Source organism: Corvus moneduloides, chromosome 1, assembly GCF_009650955.1.
Source record: "Corvus moneduloides isolate bCorMon1 chromosome 1, bCorMon1.pri, whole genome shotgun sequence".
NCBI lineage: Eukaryota > Metazoa > Chordata > Aves > Passeriformes > Corvidae > Corvus > Corvus moneduloides.
This window is the reverse complement of record NC_045476.1, coordinates 143,614,231-143,626,635: the sequence shown is the minus strand read 5'-3', so window position 1 is coordinate 143,626,635 and position 12,405 is coordinate 143,614,231. Positions and strand designations below refer to the sequence as shown.

General features: G+C 37.3%; 1 protein-coding gene across 9 annotated transcripts in view; it reads right to left on the bottom strand.

Annotated features, from left to right (window-relative positions):
- Positions 1 to 12,405, bottom strand: part of VPS13B (vacuolar protein sorting 13 homolog B) — a 436,966-nt gene that overhangs the window by 349,696 nt on the left and 74,865 nt on the right. For all 9 annotated transcript variants that reach the window (XM_032130187.1, XM_032130207.1, XM_032130170.1 and 6 more), the window contains 2 exons: positions 9,643 to 9,837; positions 7,948 to 8,072 (listed from right to left, as the gene is read on the bottom strand). In XM_032130187.1, coding sequence (XP_031986078.1) covers positions 7,948 to 8,072; positions 9,643 to 9,837 — 320 coding nt within the window. The remainder of the gene's footprint in view (positions 1 to 7,947; positions 8,073 to 9,642; positions 9,838 to 12,405) is intronic.

Below are 12,405 nucleotides of genomic sequence, written 5' to 3'. Positions count from 1 at the left end.
TATATGGTTTATTCAAGAAGCCCTTAAACACACAGCTTTGGTAAGGTGCATTATTTCATAAACAAGGTGAATAATCCAATATAGTTGCCTGTAGAATTATTTTAAGTCCTAATGAATGAAGGGCCATTTTTTTTCCTCAAGTTATTCTATTTAATGACTACAAGTTCTCAAAACAGTGCTTTGAATCCTATCAACTCCCATGGCATTACCTTTAAAAGAAGATGCAAAGAAAAACTGGTGAAATGTGAGAGAGCAACTGCAACACTAAAGTACAGTTCTTCAGAATTCTGTGTCATAACCAGCATTTGAATGGGGCTGGCTAGCAGAATGACACCACAATCAGTTTCAGGGTGCATGTTTCAAGCATCCTTGTTTGCCAGCTATTGAGGCTGAGTGCCAGCTCCAGTAATGGTCTGTGCTGTGCATACTGCTGACCTGTTTGCTTGCTCTCTGCCAGCCTCAGGCCAGGGCAGCTGGCACTTTCTCAAACAGTGCTGAAGGGCCCAAGCATGTCAGAAGCTGTCCTCAGCCTGAAGCCCCACCATACGTCCTTCCTAGACCTAATTTTATTTTTTCCCACCTTTTGGGACTGGAAGGGAAAGCTACAGGTAGGTATGTGTATATGAACTGGGACATGAGAAAACACCAAGCCCCAGGGTCACAGATGGGTTTCTAGCAATGTGTTATTTAGCAGTAGAGATGCCAACCAGAGACTGTATTTCTCTTCATAATTCACAGATACACTTAGAGGCAGAAAAAAAAGACACCAAACTGCAGATAAAATTCTCGAGAAACAAAGGACAAACTTTGTGTGAAGAACAGCATCTTTCTAGCCAGAGTCTACATGGGTAAAGCATCACAGCTGAGAATATCACTGAAAATCCTAACCAGATCATTTTATACATAGTGTTACCACTAAGAGAAAGAGAATTTCTAAATACATCCAGTGCAAAAGGAATATACATTAGGGATTCCATTTTTGTTTAGGTTCTATGCTATGTAACAGCATTTCAGCTTTAAGGCTGGGTTTTTAATACCTTTCACCAGTCTCTAACCAAAATGCAGTTTCAACCCTGACAATCCTGCACATTTTGAAATATCACTTGCTTGTTTCTAGTAAATGCCAGCAAATCCTGATGGCAACAGTTACAAAAACCAGGATTAACTATTCACCATGTGCAATCACTTTCCCTGGAAAGATATTAGTTAATAAGCTTAATTTACTTTCACTGACAAGACTTGACAATTAATTAGTCTAAATAACTACACTGGAAACACTCCCAATGACTACCCTGTAGTGTCAGCTCTGCTGAATTTCTTCCTCATTGACAATACTGAACAATACAACTGCTTCCAATTTACATTGATTAAAAGTGTACTTTTAACAGATTTGCTGAATGCTGCCTGCCACATCTGCTAAGAACAGTAACATTTGATCTGGACTTGATTTTTAAAAAAAAATTAAACTAGAGGTTTGCAACTGAAGTTAATTTGTTGTTACACTAATCAAGCTGCAAGTCATGTATTCAGAATGCAAAACCCCTACTGTTCCAAGTGCTTTTCTTGGTAACCAACAACAGCTCCTTCCAGAACAGTGCAGTTGCAAAGTGCCCCAAAAGGTTCTTGTTGAAACTTAAAATGTTAATATCACTGCAGATCAGAAATGTTCCACAAAAGTTCTTTAAATAACTTCATCCTTATAAACAAACATGACCTCCTTGAACTTTTATAAAGCAAGATATGTCAATGAAAATCAATGAAAAGTCCTTCTGTTAAAGCTGTTAAATCAGCCCACATTACTGTTCATAATATGCTATACAACATTGACATACCTACTCCTCAAACACTAAGACGCACAGTAAATCAAACTTCTGAAAGTGCCACTCACTGCTCACCTAATGTACTACCAAAACCAGCTAACTATAAATTATTTTAAAAATCTGATTTAGCATTATGTTCTTTGATGCATTTTCTAGGCAATAGCAGAGAAGTAGACAATGCTGAAGCAATCCAGCACACTCCTTAGACTGACTTTCACACGTGAGGCACACAACCAGCTCTGCAGAACCCAAGAGAACGACTGCTGTGCTCTGCTTTCGCACAGCCCCTATCACTGGCAAATCTCAACAGTTCAAACAGGTTTTAACACGCGCCGGATCCAGAACTGGCACAATGCTGAGGTGGCTGAAACTCTCCTGTCCCATACACTGAATGCATCTGTTCAGACATTCAACCCCAGTTCTTCTCTGTTTTGAAGAGTACCCCAAATTTTCATCTGGCAGTTAAATACAATTACTGACATAACTAATAGTCACAACCAAATGCTACAAAATGAGTTTCATGTGTTTTCAACCTGTTTCTGCTTCTGACCCAAGAAATGAGCATGCCCCTCAACTGCCCATGTGAAATGCAATCCACACCCAATCTAAATTGACATTACTCTTGATCTACTGTGACTAGCCAAGAAAACAGGCTGCCAAAATCAAGACCTAAGTGTCAATTTATTGGAAAACTTCTTATATTTATGATCTAATGCTCACAGTTTGTGGATATCTGGCTCTTTGTTACCTGCCAGTAGGATCTGCTTGCCTCTTACTAGGACAATTGCACTCAATGACATGACAGTTACATCTCGTGACTCTCAAAAAGCTCATAAATCTACTGTGGTTTCTAGTTCTTAGCAGATTACTCCACTGGACATACCCTGCAAAGATGTTTTAATCACAAAAGTAGCAAAAACAGGCAGTTCACCTGATCCCCCATTATACACTTTTAATCCTCTCTTTGGTGAGCAGCAAATCCTAAAATCTCCATCATCACAGTAGTACCTTGTTGGTAAAGGCCATGTCAGCAGAACCTAATTCCCTTGCTAAATAACTTCTTACTGTGTAAGAAGCCAGATCTCCATCTACCACCCTGCTTGCGGATCAACATGAATTGCTGTCATCCTTGTCAGTTCATGGGGATACCATTAAATGCACACAGTATTTACAAGATGACCCCTAAAGCAGACATGAGCAGGTGCACATCCTGAAATTGTGTAAGGAGTCTAACAACGAATTCTATCAATAAGAATACAATTGTATGGAATACCAGGTACATGGCTTCTATTAAGAGAGGGATGTTCACCTTGTAAGGGGACACATGACGAAAGAAAATGGAAGTAAAGCTATATAAAAATACAAACACCTTCACAATAGCAAAAGTTTGAGCAAAAGCTTATACAGTAGTAATGAGGGAGTTAGAATCCTCAGGTTTTGTAATGTTATTATTGAAGCTAGAAAATAAAAGAGAAACTAAATTGTGTGTACAAAGCAACCATTTCACAACTACACAGGGACAAAATCAAAATAAAACTACGGAAGCGAGATAAGAAAACAAAATGCTTTTGTTCAAGTTGGTGGCAAAGTATATTTCTCAAAATCTTTGCATAATAGTTAGCCAAAAGGCAGTTATAACCTTTTGTGCCCATCTACTCTAAATGTAGCAGATTCTAAGGATACAGTAAATGTTTACAGTTAAATCTGTGTTATAATATTAAGAGCAGCTATGCTATATAAATGTTCTTAAGAGTTCATAAAAAGAGCCTACAGAAAATACACATATTTATTTCATGTGAAGAGCACTGCATCTAAATTTCTGAAGTGATCTTTCAGAACTATAAGTGCACATATTAACAAAATAACTATGTCAGGTCTATAATTCACAGCTTTCACAAGTAAAACAAGTGACAGATCTCTGGGCAGTTGAGGTGCCCAGCATATGATACATGTGACTGCGTTTAACTCCAGAGCAAATTTTAAACTTTTTCCAGCTTTTGTCAATAATGATTAACACTTCAGTAAAAACACTAAAGAAATGAAATTACAATGCCAACACAAATCAAATCTCCTGTTACCAAAAATCCTTCTTCACCAGAAAGATGAAGCTTGACAGAGATTAGCACACTGAATATATTTAAGCTAAAATTTATTTCTTAAGGCAGTCTGCAGAGAATAGCTCAAAAGAAAGAATTTCTGCAAAGATTCCATCTATTTAGTATCTCAAAGACTGTTTTTTGTTTACCAATAATTACCAAGATCTAATTGCAAGTTTCTATTCAGGATTTTTTGTTCTGATAGAGTAAAAATTCAAGAACAACCAATTAAATGTTCTGTACTCTCTAATAATTCAAGTGCAGACCATGAGGTCCTAGACAATAATTTACCCAGCAGGCCCTCAACCTCTTTATAAAAGGTTAATTCACACACTCAAACTTAACATGACTAGCTATTAGTCAACTCTCTACTGGTGCTACCTTGAAGGCAGCAAACCAGCAGCTATTGCTCTAGTCTCCAAATAATGAAGAGGGGACTCACTATCAAGAAAACAGACCTCTTGAAAGTAGACGACAGGACCAAGAAGCTGAATAGAAAGGAATCAGGGATAATAATGTCATTCTTATTTATAACCTTATTCTACTAGAGCTCAGAGTCTCAAAATCTCACAGGTAGAGACAGTAAGTGAAAAACTCCCTACAGACCTGATAAAGAAAAACAAAAACAAGAGTCTGGAACACTTGTTTAGAGAAGACAGGTTAAGAACAGCAATAAAATAACACACATAACTAGACTGATACCTAGCTGAAAATATACAGAGGACACTTCACTATCAATCAGATACCAGAAAAATAAAAGGAAGGCTATTAAGAATCTATATTCTGTAATGTTAATTTAGCATTTGTCAGAAGTACAATGAAGTGGTATTTTATACGTGATAGAGGGTTATAACACTGAAGTGTCTCACACCAGATTACCTCATCTGTTATCACAGACATTGTAGCCAAAAGATAAAAGAAAATCAGCTAATTCCTCTCAAGATTTCTGTTTGGCAATAAACATTCTTGTCATTCACTCTAGGCTTTTAACCATATTCTGCTAATTCTCAGTTGGTTTTAGACATCCTCCTGAAAGCTCTGAAAGCTGCTTTACAATCTGGCATGCAACACTACATAAAGCAGTTGTAAAATATTGACATTAACATTGTATTTTGCATCTTGTTACGCTTGACAAAAACAAAAGACCAGATGGCTTGTACTTTCCAATAAAAACAGATTAGCTATGCAATTTAAAAGATGTCCAAGACTTAGTTACTAGTGAGTCTGAGCACATTTCTTTTATATGAAGAAAGTGTATCAACTGAAATTAAAAGAGACATCAATCTAATAGGTAAACAAAACAGCAATTTATGGCTATTTATGGTTATTTATTGGAATTCACTGGGCTGATGTTGCTGAAATTTTATCTGTTAAAACATCCTGCCAATATCAAATCAACTAGTTTTAAAAAAATTAATATTACTACAGTATTTTATACACTGTATATAACAGTAATTTTGAGATTATTGTACTGAAACTAGAAAAGAAACCTATTCTACTGATTTATGTCAGAAATAAAGTTGAGATTTTCACTGCTAACTCAAAACATACTACCTAAGGGATTCCATAACAGTTCATAAAATGTCTTTGTTTTTAAAAGGTATGGTCTGTGGTATGTATTTTCTACGAAGAAATAGAAGAACATATGTAGCATCAGATGTGTGTACTTTAAGAAACTGTGGAATGTGAAATCCACAAATCCAAATAAAGCAGGTGGTATAATTTGGGAGGGAGGACTGAATTTAAGTTTAATGACATTACCAGGTTATCCTACCAGACTAATTCTCACTCACTGCATGACTTCAATGAAGCTCTCAGTCCTCATGCTGATTTCGATTTAGTTGAAGTGCTATTTGATGCGTTTCATCTGGAGTTTTATTCACTTCAAACTACACTTCATTTACCCAGGCTGCTGCTGTACTCATTTGTTTTTCTACTTTATTACTCACAAATTGGTGTTGCTTAGTTTAGATAAATTGTTGGAATAAATTCATTTTATAAAGTTTTTTATTTAATTAATAAATAAATAAGTCATAGAAAGAGATCACATCACAGGAAAAGAGTGAGAAAACTATCAAAGCACACTAGACCACAGTATTACAATAAGTGTTGGTCTAACAATATCTCCTAATAAATGCCAATAGATGGTTTGCTGTTCTAAGGCAGGACCATTCCCTTGCCTCCACTCCCCAAAACTACAGGTCTTTCCAGTGGGGCATGCATGGTAGTACAATGCATTTTTAAAAGAAAGAGACAAAGAATAAAAAGAGGCAAATTGCATGAGAGAATCCAAGAATGCACAAGACAGAGAATGCAAGGGCAAGACCAGGAACACGAGACAGAGTGTGAGGGCAGGTGTGAAACAGTACACGAGGAAAAGCACAAGAAACCAAGTGTGAGCGAGCAAGAGACAGAGCACAGCGAGCACGAGCACGCGCAGAAGAGCACAAACACACCCATGAGAAAGCAGCAGCACTTGAATACCATTAACTTGTCAGAAGACAGATGTCTTTAAAAATTAATCTCTAAAATAATTTTTTTGATTTTGCACAACTATGCCTGGGGGTTTACAATATAGTAAAGAAGTCTAAGTTTGCCATTCAACACTAATTTATTCTTACAGTTCGCTAACCAGGATTACTAACCAGAGCTTAGTGTTAAATGTCAGATAATGAAAGGAAAGGTTGTCAATTGTAAAGTCCTGAAGTACTCTGATTAGTGCTGATTATAGGGTATCCTGGATACATTTATTTTTTATGTTACAACACAATGTTACAACACAACAGCAATTAATTTGAAGTCATTAATTGCAATATAAACTATTGATAGAAAATATGACAAAGTCAGTTAGGCTGCTACCACCTGGTGGTGTGCTGATAATGTTAAAACCCATTTACATTTAACATGGTATCACAGCTTGTGAGAGAAAAATTAGTATATTCTTTACATGACACTAAGAATAATCATAGATGTAGACTTTTTTTGTATAATCCATTAAGGTTTCACAAACAAATGTATCTTAAAATTAGCTATACAACGCAATGTTTGAAGCCAAAGTATTTAACCAGCAACTTGCTTTTTTATTAATTTGTCACTTTATGTAAAATTTTTTTGCATGGATTTAGTCATAAAGTAATGTTACAGACAGCTACTGCTCAAAATGAGGGATAAAGAAAACTAATACCTTGTCCCAAGTATTGCCAAAATGCATTTTCCTGAAAATAGTTTTTATAAATGTAACCTATTAATATAAACTATTACACACTGACATTTATGATCACAAGATTTGAACTGTAGAGATAAATTTAAACACTGAATTTCCATGGCATTTAAGGCTAAAAAAAATTATATAGCACATTTCATAATAAAGTACAGAACTGTTTTCAGAAGAAAAATATTTCTATTTAACATCTGAACTACTACAAACAGTTTAAATATCTCATCACAATGTTGAAACACTTTCAACGGTAATAAGAAACAAAGGAAAGTGTAGTAGAAACGCTGTGGGTTTGAGATACTTGGGGGGTTTACCCCCAGTTTGTTGTTTTTTATTTGGTTGAGTTTAAAAAAGAAAAAGCTGACCTATTCAGTTAAAAAAAATCAAGCTTGCCATCAGTATGTAACTTCAGCTTTTGTATCAGCTCAAGAAAGAATGGTAACTGGTTCCAGAAACCTACAAGGTCTAGAAGAAAGCCATTTACCACAGGGCTTCTGTATCACAGAATATGCAGAGTTGGAAGGGACCCACAAGGGTCATTGACCTTAAGTGACTGGCCCATACAGGGACTGAACCAGTGACCTTGGCATTATTACCACCATGCTCCAGTTCTCTCAGCCAAACTGTAGTGTTTATTGACAGCTATCCTTACAAAGAAACCCATGAATGATAACAGATATAATAGCAGAATATGATAGAGGAGACAGAGAAGTTTACAGATATATATGAAGCTTGGCATTTTTAAATCACTCATAAAAAATGCAAATGTAATTGTGCACATGACTTAAACACACTGTACAGGCTTAATGCTCACCAATATTTGTGGAACTTGATCAGCTTGCCATAAACAGCAGTACTGAATGAGGGGATAACTGGAACAGGGATGCAGTATAGTCCTTTACTGTCCAAAGAAGTCAGTGCTGCTTGAAAACCAAATATCTGGAACAAATTCAATTGGTCAAATGGTATACTATCACATGATTAGATTACTTTCAAGATATTTTATAACATAATATATGTATTTATAAATATACTCAGTAAATATTAAATAAATTGTGTATTATTTTTAGATAATTCATTTTCCCCAAACATAAATACAGCTACAAAAAAATCTACCTCAAATAATGCCCTAGAAATGCATGTAAAAATATTTTCTTTGCTCAAAAAGTGTTAACTACGGTCTGATGAATTTTAAAAAATGCTGAATTAAAATTTTTCAATTCAAATACTTCAGTCTATATCCTTTAAACTTGCAGATTACATGCTGCTTTTCATATAAAGTAAAATCACTTTGAGTAATTATAACAACACTGGTACAAAAGAGTGGTATTTAAGGAAATCAGAAGGTTCCCTTCAAAGCTTTTTTTCATAGTAAGAGCCTGCCTAAAGAACGATTCACCACAAAAATTCTTTATGATATTTCCCTGTTCAATATGGCAAACAAACTGATGTAGAGTTGCCTTTTAACATGCTCTACCACCCTTCACAAGAACAGGACACTTCAGCCACTATTAAAGCTAGCAAATAAACCCTTTAAAACTCAAAGCTGATGTCCAACTTTTGCTACTAAAAAGTTTTCTGAAGAGAAAAAAAATCCTCTCAAACTGAAAAACATACAGATAGCTTGCAGTACTGCAATTCCTATCACTTAAAATGTGACAGAAGGTAAACATGTCACCCAGAATACTGAAAGCTTGCCATGCAATTCTGGAACACAGTTTCTTGTATGTAGATAATAAAGATTTAAATAATTAAATTCTTACTAAAAATATCAGCATGGAAGTGAAGAGATAACTGGGAAATTGAGAAAAATTAACAGTAGTAGTAGTAAATATTTATGTTTTAGTAGCACCCAAAATGTTTCAAACTGCCTAAACACATCCAAAAAGGCTGGAAAGGCCTGCTTTAAAACTCCTCCTCAGAGCAGATGCCAACTGAACCATCTCAAAATAGTTTTCCATACCATAGGCTTCCCTCAGCCTCACAATAAGAGATCCTCTCATATAATGCATCTTTAATTGAGAACATTCAGCGATCTGTCCTCTTATAATGAAAAACAATTAAGTTCTTTGTTAGCAGTTCTTGATTGCATATCTTCACTATGGTGGTTTTGCTCTATCAATACTACTAGTGATGGTTTCTCCGCTAACATCCCATCAAGTTTGTAAGTGTGTTTTACAGCAATATACGGATCATAAGAGCATTCTATCAGATGAGGAAAAAGGTTTCTTTCTGAATTATTTTAATTCAGTCTTGTCACAAGAACCTTGGGGCTTCAGTTTGCAGTTTCCTCACATGAAGCTCTCTGTGCGTATTACAAAACACTTGGCTCAAGTCAGAAGCAGCAATCCCAAACAACAACATTCTGTGAAATGTGTTTACTCTATGGCCTTTTAGATTAGCTGAAAACATTCTTACAGGAAACCTGCTAACACTTAGGATTAACTATATGTACACAATCTTTTTTCAGCACACTGCAGTAAGAAACACATCTCAGGCCCTCATTTACCTTCAGATAGCAGTGTGAGTAACAGTAGTGAAGCAGGTTGTCGGATGGCTGGCCAAGGCTGCTGACCACGTGCACCAGTTGTTCAGCATACATCGGCACTGAGTGCTCCAGGTTAACCTTATCCACCAAAATTCGGATGGAAGGTAAAGGCCGCAGGGGCTGGAAACTTGCAGCATTTAGCAGTCCACTTAAGTTCTAGGGCAGGGGGGAAAAATCATGTAATAATTATATTACAGATGTATTATTTATCATATCTGTATGTTCTTACTCAAACATGCAAGCGAATCTACATCTAATAAAGTATTTACAGATACCATGGCATTATACTATGAATCCTCAAATCTTCTCAAAATATTTTCTTTGAAGTTTAAAATAATCAACTTTTTATCCGGAATTGTCTTGGGTGCAGGTGTCCAGGTGCTGGTAGTCAGGGGTAGCCTCTGTGAGGGGACACCAGGGGCTGTCCCAGGCCAGGTTCAGCCCGTTCCAGCCAGTGCTGCAGGAGCCCCTCCACAAGGCACAGCTGAGCTCCTCAGCCAAACTGGGGCCACCTCTGTGCAGACAGATTTTAGAATGGGCAAAAATGTCACACAGGCTGCAAAGACTTGGAGAAGAAGTGAGAAGCAGCGATATGAAAAGCAAGGGCAGAGAAGGAGGGGAGGCAGTGGTGCTCCAGGCACCAGAGCAGAGAGTCTCTTGCAGCCCATGAAAGAGACAACACAAAAGCAGACATCCACACTGCAGCCCACGGAGGCCCCCATGCTGGAGTAGGTGGATATGCCCTGAAGGGTACTGCACCCTTGAGGAGAGCTCATGCTGGAGCAGATTCTCCCTCAAGGACTGAAGCCTGGAGGAAGGACTTGCAGTAAGGCAGAACAGTGCAAGAATGAGGGAGTGCCAGAGATCAGCTTTACAGTCTGACCCCCATCTTCTATTCTCCATCCCCCTCTGTTGTGGGATGGGAGGTAGAAGAGTCAGGGAATAACGGAGTGAAATTGAGTCTGAAGGAAGAAGAGGGATAGGAGATATATATTATTTGGATTCTTAGCAATAAGTTAAATTATTTGCACCAAGACAAGTTTGTTTTGCTCATACTAGTAATTGGTAAATGATCTCCCCCTCCACCTGACCAGTCCCATTCTTCTCCCCCATTCTGCTGAGGAAGGGGAGTGAGAATAGCTGGTAATCATCTGCCAGCTGGCCGATGCCAAGTCAAAATATTTCATCCTATAAAATATTTGTTTACCTTTTTATCACTCCAAAGCACTATCACCATAATAATCTCATGCTGATCTAGCCTTTACACTGTCATCTGTCATGTATTCACAGTTATGCCAGGTATCTCAGCAAAAGAAGATGCCTTTCCATAGAAAATAAATACCACAATTTTAGACATCCAAGTCTATTTTTATGGCATCCATTAAAATGGAGTACTGCATCCAGCACAGGTTGGACATGGGCATACCAGAATAAGTTTGTTGGAAACAAAGTGGTTATGGGGTTAGAGCACATGAGCTCTGTCTCAGGAGAAACAGAGACAACTAAAGTCATTTAGCCTGGAGAAGGCCAGAGAAGGATCCTACTGCTATCTACTGCGACATACTGGAAGGGTACAGAGAAGAGAGAGACAGAAGAGGTGCTAATTCAGTGCTTGACAGAGCAACCCCTGGAACATCCTGCTCTTGCTTTGACCAGGACACTGAACTCCTGCAAAACACCTCCAAACATCTCTTCCAATCCAAATTACACTACAAATCTAAAAATTTTATTAAATATGCATCAAAATAGGACAATAAGTTGATGTATGTACAATTTTCAATCTAAAATTCAAAATCATTATTTTAAATAAGGTTGGCTTCATTCAAGAAATGTAAATTGAGACTCCAAGTAATGAGTACACCAACCAAAAAGTTCACTGGAATTCAACTTCTTTGCCTCAAACCTACAACAAACATGGGACTGTTCTCCCATTATAAAGATACCATCTGCCCATGCCCATAAGGTGAAAAGCACCACCACCCATTGCACTACTCAGTGCAATGTATTAGAAAGTGCTAAAAAGGAAAAAGCCTTTCTGAGCAACCTGTTCCAGTGCTTCACCACCCTCTGAATAATGGATTTCTTCTTAACATCTAAACTAAGTCTGATCTCCTTTAGTTTAAAACCATTGTCCCTTTTTCTGTCATTATCTACCTGTACAAAATTCCCTCTCCCTCCTTTTTAGAAGCCCCCTTCAGGTACTGAAAGGCCACAGTGAGGTCTCCTCGAAGCATTTTCTTCTTCAGGATGAGCTATCACAGCTCTCTCAGCCTATTAGATGAAATACTGGACAAAAATTCCTAGAAATTTAACTCAAGACTTGATGGGGCTTTCTCTTCTTCCCACTCCTTCCTTATGCATAAAACACTTTCCAGCCTTCGGCATGAGAGAAACCTACTGCAAGTCTTCACTACAAGCCACAGATTTATCCCTACAGTACCTCAGCTTTGTGCATTGAAGAAGGTGGCCTATAAGAACAAAACCAGTATAGGATTCTTCAGCTGGCATTATACTACGCATATCCAAAAGATAAAACTAACATAGGCTGTTAGGAAATTTCTGTTTCTCTGAGCTAGTCATTCAGCAGTTAAATGCCCAAGTCCTGCTGACATCCTGTCTGGAACTAGCAGAGAGCTGGCTGTTAACATCTATGCAGTCTCTGTCAAGCCTATGTATTAAAAGATTTCACACTTTACCAAGCTTGCAAAGACCTCCACAACAGGT